This window comes from Antennarius striatus, chromosome 23, assembly GCF_040054535.1.
Source record: "Antennarius striatus isolate MH-2024 chromosome 23, ASM4005453v1, whole genome shotgun sequence".
NCBI classification, from domain to species: domain Eukaryota; kingdom Metazoa; phylum Chordata; class Actinopteri; order Lophiiformes; family Antennariidae; genus Antennarius; species Antennarius striatus.
The window spans coordinates 10,426,157-10,443,729 of NC_090798.1; the positions used below are offsets into that span (position 1 = coordinate 10,426,157).

Below are 17,573 nucleotides of genomic sequence, written 5' to 3' on the forward strand. Positions count from 1 at the left end.
TGATGAACCTAGCTGGGCTTCCTCTTAATTATCTGGCTTCACTTACCGAGACATCCGCCCTCTGGATTTTCGGTACCATAAAGCCGGCTATCAACTCATTAATTCAATCCAGACTTGTCCACTCTAGATCTGTGCGCGCTCACATAAAAAGGGCGGAGGTTGCAGCATGCGACCAATCACAAACATGCAACAAATCGGCCCAAGCTGCACATTTCACAACGGAGGAGCAAACAATAATAATTAATAAATACGAGCAATACAAATCAATAATCCAGGCAAAAAGCAACACAGTTGCAGCTGCCAAATAGCGCAAGGATCGCTGGCACAAAATCGCCGACTGTGTCAATGCGGAAGTTAGTGCCATTATAATATTACTACCCCACTACGACTGCACTTGTATATCTGACTACAGTAACATTTGTGTGTTCTATAAATGTATGTGTGTACCACATTTTTCGTTATGGCATGTGATTGTAGCCCCCGCGACTTTATGAATAGCTCTACATACTGTGTTCTTCCAGAGGTTCTCGGCATCGCCAACAGAATACATAAGAGTATCTATGAATGAATGAATTAATCCATGATTTACTTAAACAATTGATTAATGGCATTTTATCTGTGGCTTGCTTGTAACCCATCCAACGAGGGATTTAAGGACATCATAATAATTACGAACATCACTAAAAAATATATTAACTGTGGCAAAGAACCTCAGTGCAATGCACACTGTCTGTGGGACTGTCAGCGCGTGGTTGTGGTGCGTTACATTACTGATGTAAGGCTCCAGCAGCTGACAGATGTAATGTAACCCCTCTCCCCAAAACCTCTACCTTTCGTACAGGGATTGTTCAGGCAATTCCAACGGATTACAGCGATCTCTAAATATTCTCTCGCGCCTGAGCGCTCTTCGCACAAGCTGTGCACCAAGATCCACGGGTTCTCATAAAACGGACAGCCCATTTTCCGAGAGAACTGATTGGTCAGTAGGTGGGGCTGATATACCTGCTGAGCTCTTATCCTGAACTTATCCTGCTCCAGAGCAGGTTAAGTCTTCAGCATAGGTTACAGCGACAACGTAGCCCGATAGAAAGTCAGCCACCTTTATGGTACTGAAAAGCCAGGGTTAAGCCTGAAGTTATCTCGCTAAGCCGTAATCCAGCTTTATGGTACAGGCCTCAGACGTGTCGGACTGAACAAAGATCATGTTTGTTCTCCTTCTTCCATAAAACGACTCAAACCAGGAACGTTTGAGTCTGAATTACCAGCAGCTGCAGCTCGGCGACCCGAACCTGAATGTCCCACCCTGGTGTCACCACCGTCGTTCATATGAGCCCCGGGCTGCTTGCTTCACTAACAGGCCTTTGAAACCACGGTGATGACACCCCCCATTAAGTTTCATACGACTCTGCAAATTCACAACGACTCGCGTCCAACCAGAATCTGGATCCGGGGTCGAAATGGATCAGGTCATAAACGCCACGTCTGGGGAAGCCAGAAATGTTGTGTACCACAATCTAGATGCACATGCATGTTGGAAAGCCTGGACTGTCCTCTGCTGTCTGTAGAATATGCTGAGTAACGCTCAAAAACTGCTGAGCAAGCAGTCACTGAGACGGTAAGGAACAACTGTTGTGTCAGGTTTTGCCCCGGCGTCGAATAGGAAATAATAAAAAGGACAAATGGGACGAAGCATTCGGGTGAAATAATCCTTTAATCATATTTAAAGGCTCTGCATTGAACAGCTGTGAGGGGGGGTGGGGGTGTATAAAAATAAGAATTCAATAAAACATTTACACCAAACACACACAATTCTAATCAAGTGGAAAATATGCATTTCATCAAGAGCGGCGTCCAGTTTCAAGAACACCCACAGTCCTGAAAGCAGCGTCACGTCAGCAACATGTGGCCCTCAGGGGACCAGCATCCCGCCCCCTGGTGGTGGTGGTGGTGGTGGTGTGGGGGTAACACCTTCATCGTGTCAGGAATTGTGCGGACGCATCAACAAAGTGGCGAGTGTCTCCATCGTGTGTCCCCCACGCCCCGTCCCTCCCAAACGTTTACATTCAGCAACAATTTAAAACGGAAAAAAAAACAAAACCCCAGAACGTCACAGTTTACCGTAAAAAATAGAACATTTTCAAATCTTTCTCACTTTTCATCCTGTTACAAAACCAAACAAACACCTGTACAAAAACACCGTAGAAAACGCGTCCCAGTGAAGGCATCGTCCTCGTCCCGCTTCACCTCTGACCCCTCCCACATGGTTCAGCACTCCTCTACCTCGGTTCCAGCCGAGGAAGAGTAAAGTTTTTTCTTGATGAGCCGGAACCCCGGGCTGAGCCGGAGAACGCGTCTGGACTTGGGCGCGAAGCAGGACCCCAAGAACAGGAAGTCGCGTAAGCTGGGCCAGGCGGCGCCGTCCTGCTTGAACACCAGCGTCAGCTCGAAGGTGGGCACCACGGCGGCGTCGTACGTCACGCGCTCCAGCCGCTTCACGCCCTCGTCCAGCTCCAGGTGGATGTAGAAGACGCAGCCGCGGAGGCCGCAGGGCTCGCCGGACGCCAGCCGCAGCACCTGGCGGGCGATGCGCCGCGTGAGCCGCTCTGGCACCAGCACCGAGGAGCAGTGTAGCGTGGGCCTCTTGGCCCGGGACAGGACGCCCTCGAACATCTGGGCCAGCTGTCGACACGTCCGCTCCTCACAGAGGTCGGCGCTCCGCTGAGGCTCGGCCAGACAGGCATCCCAGAAGTCCGAGTCTGGGAAAAAAGGGTCAACATTTAGGGCGTGGCCGCGGTTCAATAAACAGCATCAAAAGCAGTGCTTCATCAATAAAGAATCTCATTAATAGTATTTCATTTTACTAATCTTATTAGTTTTTAATCTGTTGTTTTTACTTGCATTGGTTCATACATTTAAATCCTGTTGGTGTCAGATTTCCCCAGCCAACAGGAGTCAGTGAAGGCCACGTCAAACCACGTCTGTTTGTTTGTTTGTTTGTTTGTTTGTTTGTTTTGCAGAACTTCTGGTTTGTGCAGCGGTGGAATGTCACGGAAAACAACAACTGACCCAACAAAACAACCCGTTTCATGTTCACATCACCAACTATTGCGATCGGGTTTCTCTCCTTTTAGAGTCAGATTCAGATGATATTCTGGTAGCTGCGTGATGACGTCACCACCCCCTCCCAACTCCCTGTAGAAGCCGTGCCACCCCACCACAAGGAAAACAAGCACAGGAAGAAATGCAAAATCTCCCGACACAAGCCGAGGACCCTGAACGCACCTTTCCCAAAGCGAGTCTGGCCGGGCAGCTCCGTGATGCATTCACTGTTCTTGGTTTTTAGAGTACTTGTGGCCACCATGCTGACAGAAAGTGTTCTCTCCCGTGAACCTGTTCGGAAAACGACGTCACAAGCAAAGACAGAGACGTCAGAGGAGCAGCTTAGCCGTTAGCTCAGTGCTGGACAGGTGGCTATGCTGAAGCTAGCCGGTAGCGACACAGCCGGCTGTGACGTCACCGCTTCAACTAACTTCTAGCTAGCAGCTGATTTTTTTTTTTTTTTAAATTAAAACACCCACCTTAAATATTATTTAGTGCAAAATACTTCCGTTTGAGTGATTTGTCATCAATGACGTCACACACGCGCACCTCTTTGCCCACACCGACCGACACACACACACACACACACACTCACTGAAGCTGCCCAAAGTTATGGGCAATATTTATCCATTTCTTCTCATCAGCTGATTCGAAGGTTTGACCAATCAGAAGAGGTCTCTGGAGGTGAGTCCTGATTGGCTGAGAAATAGCATCCCGAATGAAATAACTGGCCAATGGGGGAGGAGGATGTTCTTGTTGCTACGTGTTTGGAAAAGAAGATTCCCCTTGACTTGAAGGGAAGTTTTCTTTATTTTTACGAGTGAAATCAGTTTATCTGCAGAATGTAACCCATAAAAACCATAAATTTGTAGTTTCATAAACAAACTAAACAAACAAAAGCTGTTAAGAGTAAAACAAACTTCTCTGAATATAATTGTAAAATGAAAAGCATCACATTGTTTTGCACAATTAATCTCAGCCACAGAGGCTTTTTAATGTCTTTTAAAGCGAGAAAAATCAGTTTGACTTCTAACCTTTATATTAACTTTTGCAGTTTAAGCACATTTAAACCAGGAGGGAGTAGGTTCCCTTCTTTTTACTCCACTTTCTGTGCATGGGGTTCCATTTGGCAGCTGAATAGTGACCACAGTTGTTCATCTAATTATCCGTTTATCCCTCATCATCATCATCCTCCTCTCCCTCAGTAACCGGATCCCTCTTTCCCCCGGCGGCTCTGCCGGCTGCAGGGTAATGGAATCCGGCCTTAGAAGCCTCGCATGCTTCCTGGAGCCACTTCATCTTTGTGGATGCAGATATTTACTGTGATAGGGGCAGAAAATAAAGGCACATGGAAACCGTTTGAAGCGGGCGTTTGTAGCATCAGCTGATTGTGAGCAGTTTTCATGTTTTGACCTAAATGCATGTGGGGCTGTTCGGGGTCAGTGCAGAACCAGCAGGTTTTCTGTGTGTCATAAAACTTTAAGAGGCCTTTAAGTGTAAAACAACATCTATACAGGTCATGGCCGCATTCCATACCGGACTGTGAACCCTCCTCTCGTCTTACTGTCATCACTTTCTCCCGTGAAGACATGCAGATAAGGCTGCAGCTTTCCTCCATGCAGGATCAGAGTCATGTGGTGCACATTGTGCACATTTTCTTGCAGATGCATCAACTTTTAGCCGCCTGTGGCTAACTGTTAGCAGCAAAGGACTGCATGGCATTCATGCACGATCTAAATGTCATTTACTTACAAAATCTGAATTTTTTTTTTTTTTTTGCAGCGACATTAGAAGATAAAGAGCAAAGCTGGTTGTGTGAAGGATGTCTGCTTCAATCCAAAACCCACTGGTGGATCCGTTCCACGTGCCGTCTCCACGTTCCACCAGCGGGCCGGGTTACTAATCCATCGCGGTTCAGATGAGCCTCCTGTCATCCCCCGTCAAATCCAGGATGGCCTCAAAGAAACGTGCCTCCAGGCGATGAAAGGAACCTCAAATCCATGTTAGATGATTCAGATCTCTGCTGTATTTAAGGGAATCATCTCCTCACAGCTCCTCCACGCCAGCAGAACTCGATTGTAGACGAGATAACAAAGTTTTGAGTTTGGTTCCTAATAAACGTCAGATTAGAACCCTCGTCTGTCCTCACGGTGCGTCGAAATGAAAACCAGTTAAAAATGGAAAAGAAAATATGAATAAAAGTCAGCTTCAGTCCACAGGGAAGGATTTCTAGTGGATTTAAGACCAGAAAAAAACACTAGAAACTGTCAAATAAGAGATTTCATACAGAAATTACCTGTAAAAGTTTTTAGCCAATCAGAAAGCCGCCTTCCAGGAAGCCTTCAGGCAGTTTGTGCTATATAATACATAATATAAATAATATGACGTATAATCGATCGTCTGACTTGATGGAGTTTACATCAGGAGGTGAAACACAACAGGCTGTAAACAATGTGGTGAAGTAACCATGGTGACCTGGACTCCGCCCCCTGAGGACGCGCCAGATTTTTCCGCAGCAGGTGAGAATCGATTCAGAATGTAGGTCAAGCGTGGAATCGATCACCCCGTGTGACCTCCCTGTAATAAATACCAGCTCTTGACCAGGGGGGGGGGGCAACCAGTGGCTCACCCCGGGTGTGCTGGCCCTCTGCGCCCTCTGGTGGTCAGGTAGGGAACTGTCTTACCGCACGTACAGCAAACAAAATGAGGCGTTTATTGAGCTTCAATCAGAAAAAAGGGATTTTGTAAACCTGAAATAAACTTTTATCGTGTTATTAGACGACACAAAGTGATTCCAGCACCGAGCCAGACAAAACTGCAAGAAACGAAACCTTTTTCTTGTGATTTATTGAAAAATAAAAGGTGAAAAACAGCCATAAAGTAGTTCCAGTGATTTAAATACCCTCCATCGTGTTTGAATGTATAAATTTACTGAATTTAAAAAAAAAAAAAAGCATCATGCAACTCAAACGTCATTCATTCCTACTTTAGTGAGAAACTTCTATCCGGTTGTGACTTAAAAAAAACATTTCTGTCAAAAAACAAGTAGGATTAAAGTTTACAATCTAAAAAAAAAAGAGCTCTAAATCAAAGTAGAATTAAACATGATAAGAAGTGTGTTTTATGACGTCAGATATCTGGTGGTTCTGAGGTGTGTGTGAATCCACAGGTGTGGATTTAACATATCAGTCACAATCCACGCGTTAAAAAGGAAAAACACGCATCAGAATCACAACTTTCTGCTTCTCAAAACGCCTCAAATAAAAATTAAACGTCTCCACGGATCCTCCAGACCGTCACGTCACGGCCACAGGCGAGACTTGTCTGATGACGTCATCCAGACGTCACCCGCCCGTCCGTTTTATCTCGCGGCGGCTGAAAGATCACAGACACACACGCACACACACACACACACACACACACACACACACACACACACACACACACACACACACACACACACACACACACAAAGCGATGATGATGTCATCCCATCTCAAAAAACGTCACAACAAACGTTCAACTTTATTTCGTGTTTTCCCCTAAAGCGGCGCTAGATGGCAGTGCTGCGTTTAAAACGTGTCGGACATTAGAGAACTCTGATCCTAGGGGTCACCTGAACACAGAATTTTTTTTCCCAAAGGACGACCCGCGAATAAACGTCATAAACGTCATCAAATACGTCTTTTGGATGAGCTTCTTTTATATCTCGATGCCTGCGGCCGTGAACATCTCCTCTAAATCGGTGATTAAACGCGTACCAGCGGTTTTAGTTTTAGTTTTATCCGTGTCGGAATAACTTTTAAACTCATTTAAGAATTAAAAAAAGAAAAGTGTGAAACAGAAACTCTTTCCTCGTCAGCAGAATTCCTGGAGCATGACTCCACTTCCTGCCCCGCGTCCATCCAGCCCTCATTGTGTTCAGGAAGGTGTCGCCTCGAGGCCCCGGAGCTTCCAACCCACGCATGCGCACTAAACCTCACCGCCGACATGCGCAAACCTACGGACGTGCAGAAGCATCCACCCCCACCACCACCCACGCACACACCCCCGCGCTGACATTTACTGAACGCACAATCGCTCAGGTCCGAAATAATCTGTTTATGTTGGGAAGTCGCCATCGGTCGAGTCCCGCTGCTTGTTCCAGGGTGGGGGGTGCAGAATCACAGGAAACACCTTCCTCACGTGCACGCGCGCCGCACAATGAGATATTAAAAGCCGGCAACTTCCCGGGAATATCGGCTCACCGTTCTCCTCCCCGCCTGATGACTTCACCCCCAGGAGCATGACGCCGTCTTTGGTGCTTTCAGGCCGGCTCTGGAAAGATGCGCTGCAAAGGTGGGTGGGCGGAGTTAATGCATCAGGTGTCCACACTCAAAACAACAGTAAACAAACAAATAAACAAGTGAACACCTACTTCTCGGTTCCGGTGTCGATGGTTTCTGGATGGGAGGAGACCAGAGAGGAGAGATTAACAAACCAATGAGGACGTCCAGGTCATGTGACGCGCCGATGACGTCATACGCACCCGTGTGGTCGTGGATCTTCTTGCACTTGAATCTGAAGAAGATGGCGGCGGCGAATCCGACCAGCAGGACGGGCAACACGATCCACCACAGCTTCTTGTCTGAACAGGACAGCAGAGGAAGGTGTATGGCGTCACACCAGGTGTGTGTGATGTCACATGGGTGGGTGACAAAACACAGGTGGGTGACATACAAATAGTAGCAGCAGTAGCAGTGTTAGCCTAATTCATAATAGCTAACAGGACGGAAGTATATCTCATTTTTATAGATTAGTCAGATTATAATTTTATTTATATGCTTAACAGCTTTTAGCACAAACGGCCATGTTGCTAAAACGCTAGCTCCCAAAGGCTTGTGTTAATAAATTAAAATTCATGCTAACGTGCAAAGCTGCAACGGTAAACATGTGGGATATATGGATGTAGGTAAAAAAAATTAGCACCTCGGCATCATTTTGGCAAGGCTATTAGCATGCTAACAATATGCATTTATGGAGACCCACTGTCAGTGCTAGCTAGCTAGCTCATTAGCAAACATTGTGTGGCTGTGAACAAGGTAGGAAGGTGAATTTAACCCTAATTAAATGAAAGTTTAAAGGATAAACTCATGTGGAACAGAAGTTGTGTAGAACTCACCTGCAGTCTTCAGGTGTTCCGCCTCACCTGGTTTTGGAATAAATGTCAGTATGAAACAAATTTAAACATTTTAAAATGAATATATCTGATTTACTGATGAGTTAGTATAATTAATATGGTGTCATAGCTAACTAATCACTAACCGCTCAAAAGTAGCCTTAGAATGTCTCTAAACGCGATTCATTTTCAGATGTACAAACGTGAGTCATCAGCAAACATGGAGAAAACTGCCACTAACTTTTGTTGCCCTTCTGGGGAGGTTTGGTGGTCTGAACTTTCTGGTCAGTCTTCACGATTTTTGTGGGCGGATGTTCGGTTTTTCCTGGTAAAATAAAATGAGATTAAAGAATGTTTTTATCTCTCTTTGTATCTATTGATAACTTCACCATGCTAACCATCCTTGGGACTTTTCGTGACGGCTTTGGTGGGAGAGATTTGAGCTCTGGTGGTTGTTGTTGCAGCTGGTGGGGGCACATTTGGGAGTTGTGTCGCTGCAACCACTGGTGCTTCTGTTGGGTTCGTTGATGGTGCTGCAGTTTTTACTGCAGGTTGTATTGGGCTTGAGTCCGAGGCTGTTGCTGTAGTGTCTGCTGGTCCCGGGTCCGGGGCTGGTGCTGTAGTATCTGCTGGTCCTGGGTCCGGGGCTGGTGCTGTAGTGTCTGCTGGTCCCATGGCTGGTGCTGCAGTTTCTGCTGGTGTTGGGTCTGGTTCTGGTGCAACAGTTTCTACTTGTGCTGGGTCTGGTTCTGTTGTTGCAGTGTCTGCTGGTGCTGGACCTGGGGCTGGATCTTTAGTTGGTGCTGGTGTTGGGTCTGCTTCTGGTGCTGTGGTTGGTGCTAGTGTTGGTACTGCTGGTTTTAAAATGCGGAGACATTTAAGTGATAAAATATGAAATGAATTTCTCGAGTTTGTCAAAAGACTTACTTGGAAAATGCACTTCTTTGGCACAGAGCTAAAAGAGAAGATATCGCTAACATGCAGTATTTGTCTGCTAACTACAAAGCTAAGACATAAAAGCTAATAAGCTTACCTTAACTGAGGCCAGAGACAAACAGCAAGGTGAACAGACAATTCTGATGGAAGCTAAACTCTATCTATGAAGCTTATTACTTCCCTCATTAACAGCACAGGAAGTGGGCTGTATGTACAGGAAGTAGGTTTCATCCATTGAACTTATTGTTGCTCTTGTTTTCTTCCAAAAGACTGAAGGGTGAAATTTAGTGATTTTAAAATCTGTTCTTGTATTTTAATTTGAAATTTACCACCAAACCAAAAAAGTTTGGTGCCTCATTCTTAAGAAACAGTTTACACTCTAACTGGAGTCCCCATCAGAAGCTAACTGTTGAAAGCTAAGCTAACTGACGACTGGTTCTCTCCTTATTTACCGCAGCCTGTGGACTATTACCGATCTTGTAATCTAACCTCAAAGAAAGTGTTGAAATTCTAATTAGCCTTAACGTTGGTACATACAAAGACAGATTTTTTGTTCAGGGTGAGTTTGTTGGTGGTTGCGTTTGTTTACCTGTTTCATCCAATTTAGCTGTTTCCTCTGACAAAGCTGTGAAACAGAAACAATCATTTCAGCCAGATTTAAGATGTTGTGAGGGAAAAACACTGAGAAGCACCAGTTAGTCTTTGTGAAACATTTCCTTAGACGCTCTATTTTAGGTCACGGTTGCATGTTTGGATCGTTCCTGTCTGGCACCGCTTTAAAGACCAGGGTCTGAGGAACATGGGCGACCTTGCCCCGAGTGTCAGACAGGGTATGATGAGTCAAGATACCGCTGGAGGTCGTGGCGTGTTGAATATCCTCCGGTCAGAGCGCCGCTGCCGTGTTAAGCTGCATCCTGTCTCAGACAAACTATTGTTGTCCCCTGACCTGTCCGGCTGAGCTTCCTGTCGGCGTGGATTCAACATATCTCATCGCTGAAAGGTTTCATCAACGGCACTCCTGACAGAAGTCTGAAGTCCTTTAAGTATTGTCAGACAAGTACAGAGTCTTTCCAACAAATTCATTCCTTTAAATCCATCCACACAAGTCAGAAACAAGACTCGGGTATCCTAGAGAATCCAAGTGTTGCATCATGGTTTGGGGGTTAGTTTGTCATTTCCTGTTCTATCGTGGTTCTCTTGACATTTCCTGTCTTTGTTGTCCCTTCCTGTCTGTTTGGTCTCTGTTAGTCCCACCTGTCTCTGATTGGGCCTTGTCTTTCCACGTTTTAGGTTTCTACCTGTCCTCCACCACGCACCTCTCTCCTCCTTTTGGACTCGCTACTTTGTGTGTTTTCCTTTCACTGTCTGCCCCACCCTGATACATGTGTTATATGTTCCATCTTTTACTTTTACTTTTGGGGTCTGCCTCGCTATTCGTGGATTGTTTACCTGTGAACCGTGAGTCCTGTCCTTTCGGAGTTCCAGTTTGGGACCATTTACCCAGCAATGGTTCGATTAACCCTCCCCCAATGTTGATTTACTGAACTACTGTGATTCTTTGAGTGAAGCCTCCAGTCACGTAGAGACACGTTACCATCAACATTAAAACTCAAGCTTCCCCCAGTTCCATGTGAGTCCAGGACCTGTTCCGTTGCTTCCAACACCCTTGTTGACTTAGTCATTGTTTTTGTTGCTGTGGAAATACGCTCGAGTAAAAAGGCTCCAGGACGAAGGTGTTTCCTCCAGATGTTTACTGTTAACGCTGGGAGTCTTTCTGGTGTCACTCGGGACATTTGGGTCCCAGGACAATGATCTGTTGTCTGTGAGGGAGGGGACAGTTTGGTTCTCACTGGATATCTGCTGTGAGATCGCTAATCTGTCCAGTGCAGAACGCCTAAAAGTTTTTTTGGCCCTGGACAAGGAAAAAAAACAAATCGAGAGCCACCGTCTTTTTTGGAGACACCAATCCGTCACTTTGGCAGCCGGGATTCTAGCGTCCTGAGATACTGAGTTAGAATGAGAAATAAACTTTGACATTCTTTGACTGAATCATTACCCAGCTACGCACATAGAACTTATCTCGGCTTAAAGTAACGGAAATGCGCTCTCCGGTCCCTGAGGTGACTTCAGTGTCTTTTGAACAGCACATTCCCAAACAAAATGACACAATTATATAAAACACGATCAATCAAAACAGTCGTCACACAAAAAAAAAAACATCTAAAAGACGCTAAAACAGAAGAGTATCAGACACCAAGAGTTATTAGTACTCAACTGAACTGCCCAGAGGTGATGTAAGCAGGTTTTTTGGGGTAGCGGACCTGAGTCCAGGATATCTAACACCTTGGGTTAATAGAAGTTGGAATGGTTTCCCCCACCTGGTGTGAAGACAGACGCCAGCAGCACGAGAAAGAGGACGAGGACGGTCTTCATGTTGACTCGGCGGAGGTGAACTCCTCTGACTCCTTCACACTGAGCGACCAGTGGAAAAGGTGTCCGGGCTCGGGGCGCTGCGCTGCTTATTTTGGCACTTCCTCTAGATAAAGAAGGGGAGGAAATACACTGGCTTCCCTTCCTGATGCAGCGCGGCGGTTGTGGAGACCCTAGTGAGGCTTTCAGCAGGAGTTTCAATGCATTGACGACTCCCATCGCTTATTTTTTCCTGGTCGGACACCAGTGGACCTCCCACCTACGAACCTGCCTTTATGGAATTATACGTCCAATTAAAATAGGGGAACCACATAGTGCAAACACCACCAAGGACATATACAGGTACATGTGGATTGAACTTTTTTTTAAAGGTGTTAATGATCACTCATTTCATTCCCTTCAACGTCAGACTCTTCCTTATCTCCGACCTCCACCTGTCCCAATTATTAGATACTCGACAAGTTCCAAAATCCATCTCCTGTGTTTAGGCCCTCCCAAAAAAACAGGAAGCCAGCATTTACTTCCTTTCATTTGTTTGAACATTGTGTTTGAATTTCGTCTGGAGGGATCAGGGTCAACAGAGCAAAGACTCCGACGACTTGAGGAGTCTTTTACTTGCGTTGATGAAAGATATGTTGAAGCAAAACCGTCTTAAAACCGTCAGAATGAATTTTTTTCCACGTCTTTGCGGTTTTGGCTGCATGTGTGCGGTTTAGTCAAAGTCTTCACGAAGGCCGATGAGGAAACACCTTTCGCTGCCCCACTGCCAAGGAGCGATTTCCCATTGCGGCCAGTTGAAGGAATCAGTACATAACAAGGAAACAATGACAACAACACACAAGGGAAGAGCATGGATATCAAGTTGAAACTCATGCACATTTTTATTGAACAGTTATATAAAATACTTTTCATAGTTGCAAGTGCATGCCTCATCTGCCAACAGTTCTGAATTTAAATTACAAAAAGCAAGGCTTCATGTCGTGTAGTGAATTACTCGGGCACTTAAGCAGTTCTTAAAAAAGGTCAAAGTACTTGTTTTAAAGTATCGAGCAGTATCAAACCTGTAACTGATATACAAAGCAGAGTTCCAAATAATAAAAGGAATAGTATTCGAATGACACTTCCTGTGGCACATTTACAGAACAGAACGGAACCCATCGACCCGGTATATGACACAAACATGCATTTTGGAGTTACACGCGTAACCACACACACCTCACGACAATTGTCAAACATGCTTAATTGGACGGTGTGAACGTACAAGCACCGCCTCTTCCGTCGTAGATCGTTAAATGCTTGGGTTACAAAAGAAGTCGAAGGCGTAGAGCGTCATGGTGTTAATGTATGCAGGTATATCCAGTATATGTTCACTAAAGCGCAGTACAGTTCAAAACGGGTTCAGATTTCCTTTGATTTTTATAAAACATGCATAGGCAGACACTTTAAGTTTATTCTATTATTTTCTTTTTTTTTTCTTTTTTACACAATATAAGTTCTCTATTTTTTTCTTTTTAAAACTTTGTTCGCAATACTTAAAAAGAGGAAAAAATTAACACTCAATTCCAGCAAGCCACGATAAAGCTAACCCCTCCCCTTCAAAATAAAAGACAAAAATATAACATATTTGCAAATGATAAATGTAAATTCCAGTTTTTTTTTAGCCATTATACAGAAAAATCAGGTCAAAGCACACACCAAAAGAACCTGAGGTAAGCAGAATATGTACAAAACCATAAAATGTTCCATTATTTGGCATTTCAACAACATTCTTCTTAAGACTGCCTAATTCATTTCAGAGCGATTTTTAAAAGAGTAGCAAAAAAAAAAAAAAAGTTATTAATAAATAGTCCTTATTTAGTTTGTACACCCTTTATATGTTAAAAACATGATCTCATGTTCCGTCCTTTTTAGTGCTGTCATTTTGTAAACGTACAATAGTTAGTAAGAAGTTAAACAAGTTTCTGTTTTGGTGTAAATGAACAAGGGTCGTTCGAGAAAACAAAGGAAGTCACCTCTAAGGTCTCTCTCTCTCTCGGATGGAGAACCGGGTCGTTAGAACCTCGGTCCAGAAATGTGACGGCAATAACTTAAGCAGATTCGATGTAAAACTAATTTTCTGAAGGCATATCCAAAGACTAGCGAGTGAGATGTCCCCAACCCCACCCCCTCCTTTCCACTCCTGTACCCCCTTTTTCTGCGGTGGTGGGTGGGGTTGGGGCAGGTCCTTCGAACGAGGCTCCGCCTGCAGCCCGCCCTTCACTGGATGTTGCCGCCGCCGCCGCTGCTGGTGCTTCCCTTGGCGTCGGTGCCGTTGGTCTCCGAGGACAGGGCCTTGTTGAGCGAGTTGAGACTGGCGTCGGAGGGCAGGGCGTCCCGCCGCGGCGGCATCCGCTCGTTTATACGGTCCAAACCCTTTGCCTCCTCGAAGCTGGTGATTTTGTGCTGGGGCGAAAAGCCTTTGATGGCTGTTTGACATGCGAGAGAAATGAAAAGGAAGGCGGGAATAAGGAGGGACGTTAGACAGGAAGTGATGACGGGGGTTAAAGTCGCAATTTAGCTTTAGCGACGGAGTCTCCAAGGAGACGTCGACTAGTTCAGCAGTAGAGGAGCTCAGATTAGCAACTGAATGCTAACGTCAGGATAACATAGAGTCCAATGAGAAGGTCGTTAGCAAAGGGTGGAGCTAAGCAGGGGGAGGAGCTAGCACAAACCCGAACCCTGTGGAGACAACGACCCGCCTACAAACACCTCATCTTCATTGGCACGGGGCATGATGTGTAATCTGGGGTATTTAAACAAATATATTTCACGTAAAATACTCAGCTGATTAGCATGAAAGTGGGCGGGGCATGTGTCGGCGAAGAAATAATTTCATTTTGTGCAAAGCCTCGTTTTTTTGTCTCTTTTACGATGAATGTTTTTTACAGTGTCTAAAGTTTAACGTAAATAATAATGTGGGGGGGGGTGTCAGCGATCACATGAGGGTCAAACCCTCCTGGGTATGGCGCGTTCAGGTGCAGGTGGTATTATGGGTAAACTGTCACATCTAATCTGGCTTGAAGATGGCGCTATCAATCCTGCTAACTGTAAAATGCGCAGATGTTAGCATGACGTTAGCATGTCGTTAGCGTGAAGGTGACCTTCTCATCCAATTCTATGGAAATAATAAAACTAAAACTCCGCCCTGTTCCTTTAACATCAAACTTCAAACACGAGACTCCAACTTTATTTAAAAGCTAATCTGACGGGTTTCAGTTTTTAGCTCCTTTTACCAAACGAATAACTTAAAAAACATTCATAGCATTTATTACAGTTTTCATGTGAATGCACAGACAAAAGGGTGTAATAATCCTTCTAAACCTACTGGGGTGGGGGGGTCTATCCCAGCCTAGGGGGGTCAACGGGTTTCCATGGCGCCATCCATTTGTGGTTTCATTTGAACTCTAATTTATGACTCAGGAACGCTCTGGAAGACCCGAGGACCCCCCCGGACCAGATCGGCGTCACGCCACAAAGTAAAAAACGACAAAGGGAGGAAGGGGGAATGGTCAGGGTGACATAGAGGGGAGGGGGTGTGGGTGTGGGGGGGGGTGGAAACAAGACTGGCGTGTAGCCGACAGACGTTCACGTCCACAGGAGAACCACGTCGAGACACGACAGATGCTAACCGGTGCTAACCACTCGGAGCATGCAGCAACCGGAGGGCAGGAGGGGGCGGAGCTACAGGGAGCGGGTGTTCAGATTAGACTGACTACTGGAACCAGATGGAACCAGGTGGACGCTGGCGTATCCATGACGACGCCACAGGTCCAGGACCACGTTTTAACCTGGCTGATCTGATTTCAATGGAGGGCGGGGTTTCTTTATTTTGGGGGGGGGGGGTGTTGCTGCATAGCACAGGTCAGACACAGGTTATTAGCAGCTCACAGGATAGAACACGACACAGCAGGGCCACAGTGGACAGAAGCAGTCCCACGCCACGGTGGGCGGTCCTCCACGGTGGGCGGTCCTCCACGGGGCGACACAGGAAGTACTGGACAATTCCACCGTAAATAGCAGCTGGCACGCCGCTATTTAGCTCGCAGTTGAGGTTGTTCTTGCGCCAAAGGCGGTGTCAAGAAAAAAGTGTTGGTTTTTTTGTTTTGTGTTTTTTTGGGGTTAGATCCAGATTGGCGTTCAGATTGGGTTCAGAAGGGAAACCGGTTCGGTTCTATTAAAGCAACAACAACGAACAACTGCTCCTGTGGTTTCAAAGGGAAGACGCCGACGTGAGCGTTCATAGCAAGATTTCCTGGACGGAGAGGGCAGAGCGGCGGGATCGCTAGCGCCCCGACGTCACACGTGGATTTATTTATTTTTAATGATTCACGCAAAGTAGCCGCGTGTTTGACGTCACGCTAGTTTGAATTAAAAAAGATGAGCGACCTCATTTAGTTTTCAAAATAAAAGCGTTTCAGAATACGTCGCTTGAGTTGCGCACGTACAAAGATTTTGAATGCGAAAAAAGAATTTTATTTAACATTTTAAGGGAACTTTTATGGGGCTGTGAAACTCGTAAGCAAACAAAAAATACATGTTCCGGGGCAAAAAGCTCGGAACCCCGGAATCAGCATAATTAATAAAAATACACACTGGTATTTACTAACACTTTTAACCGCCGTGTAACGAGAATATTTTATGCTGTGATAATATTCAAAACTTTACATATTTGTGGTACATCTTTAAATTATCCGACACACAAACAGGTAAACACGAGGAATCTGACATGAGATCAGCCGTTTCTGGGCAAGGCCAGTTCAAGACGCGTTCAGCTGTTTCAGCCGCCATTTTCAGCGATGTGACCTCGATTATTAACGTCTCCCAACGCGCACGCCGCGGCGAAAGACGCCCAAACGTGAATGATTCCTGTTAAGGAGGAGGTTAGTCGGTCGGCTTTGCGCTCCGTCCTGATCGTAGCGCGACATCTGCGATCTGGAAATCTGTGCTATGAGAGTGGTTCCCTTTGAAAGTCGTGACCACGGGGTTTCCCGACCACTTACTCTGACGTGTCCGTTAATAATGTGCCACAGTTTGTTAGCCCAAACACCCAACACACGCTACTCAAGCACCAGCGAGATGGATGAAAACCCCAACGGGGTGCCCCCCCCCCCCACTTCCCTCCCTCCCCCAAGTCTACTGCCATGAAAAGCATCAGAAGAGGTTCAGCCAGACCCATTTACCTTCGTCGGCCTCAATAGCTTCAATAGTAGCTGAAGAGAAGAAGAGGAGGGTTGCAAAACGAATGAGAGAAGTGAGCAGAGGAGTTCATTTGATCCCCAACAAATCAGAGCAGAGACAGAGCTGGACCCCCCCCCACCACACACACACACACACACACACACACATCACATGACAAGACACACGGATGTTAGCAGAGGGAGGGGGTCGGACGACACGTATGGCAGAACAGCGACAACACAGGACAGTGGGAGCGGATCCGCTCGTGGATTCATGGGAAACAGGGACAGACACGTGTGTCATGGCGTCGTGTCGGAGCGCCGCCGTCGCTTCGGCGGCGTTCCGTACTGAACACCCGGAACGCCGCCTCCCGCTTCCGAGGCGAGACATGATTGGAATCGCTCACGGCGACTCGGGTTTGGGATGGGAATGAACAGAAAACCAGCGGCGAGGCAGGTCAGTAGCTACACCGCCATGAGGATGGAGGTACGAAGACTGTTAGTGGTGGGCGGAGCTAAGATGACAGTAGAAGCACACCAGATGCGACCAATGATGCAGCAGGAATCCTGGAACCTCCCTCTGTCATCTCCGGAATTCTCCGTTCCCGGATTTTGATTTCATCCCAATCTTTTTGTTGAAATCTGGTTGTTTAGTCTCCAGATCGGATCAATCGACGACACAAATCGGGATTCCCGATCATGAGGAATCCGTTTTGAGAGAACTCCTGAGAGTA

At 46.0% G+C, this 17,573-nt stretch overlaps 3 protein-coding genes across 6 annotated transcripts in view; all 3 read right to left on the bottom strand.

Moving 5' to 3' along the window:
* Positions 1-1,692: 1,692 nt before the first annotated feature.
* Positions 1,693-4,804, bottom strand: LOC137590609 (DNA damage-inducible transcript 4-like protein). 2 transcript variants are annotated; one of them, XM_068308284.1, is made up of 3 exons: positions 3,579-4,804; positions 3,283-3,390; positions 1,693-2,756 (listed from the first exon to the last, which is right to left on the bottom strand). In XM_068308284.1, the coding sequence occupies exons 2-3, from the start codon at positions 3,359-3,361 to the stop codon at positions 2,266-2,268; spliced, it is 570 nt and encodes a 189-aa protein (XP_068164385.1). In that variant the 5' UTR covers positions 3,362-3,390; positions 3,579-4,804; the 3' UTR covers positions 1,693-2,265. The 2 variants fall into 2 exon arrangements, with proteins under 2 accessions (XP_068164385.1, XP_068164386.1); XM_068308285.1 differs by lacking the exon at positions 3,579-4,804 and having other exon boundaries at positions 3,283-3,564.
* Positions 4,805-5,929: 1,125 nt separating this feature from the next.
* LOC137590925 (uncharacterized) lies at positions 5,930-11,820 on the bottom strand. Of its 2 annotated transcripts, none has more exons than XM_068308789.1 (9): positions 11,572-11,820; positions 9,783-9,818; positions 8,656-9,108; positions 8,499-8,582; positions 8,261-8,287; positions 7,628-7,726; positions 7,517-7,541; positions 7,347-7,429; positions 5,930-6,474 (listed from the first exon to the last, which is right to left on the bottom strand). In XM_068308789.1, exons 1-9 carry the CDS (start codon positions 11,624-11,626, stop codon positions 6,461-6,463), a joined length of 876 nt encoding a protein of 291 aa, XP_068164890.1. In that variant the 5' UTR covers positions 11,627-11,820; the 3' UTR covers positions 5,930-6,460. The 2 variants fall into 2 exon arrangements, with proteins under 2 accessions (XP_068164890.1, XP_068164889.1); XM_068308788.1 differs by having other exon boundaries at positions 8,656-9,111; positions 11,572-11,817.
* A 665-nt stretch (positions 11,821-12,485) lies between these two features.
* The window catches only part of LOC137590924 (protein phosphatase 3 catalytic subunit alpha), a 40,978-nt gene continuing 35,890 nt past the window's right edge, over positions 12,486-17,573 (bottom strand). For both annotated transcript variants that reach the window (XM_068308787.1, XM_068308786.1), the window contains one exon: positions 12,486-14,088. In XM_068308787.1, coding sequence (XP_068164888.1) covers positions 13,880-14,088 — 209 coding nt within the window. In that variant the 3' untranslated portion in view covers positions 12,486-13,879. The remainder of the gene's footprint in view (positions 14,089-17,573) is intronic.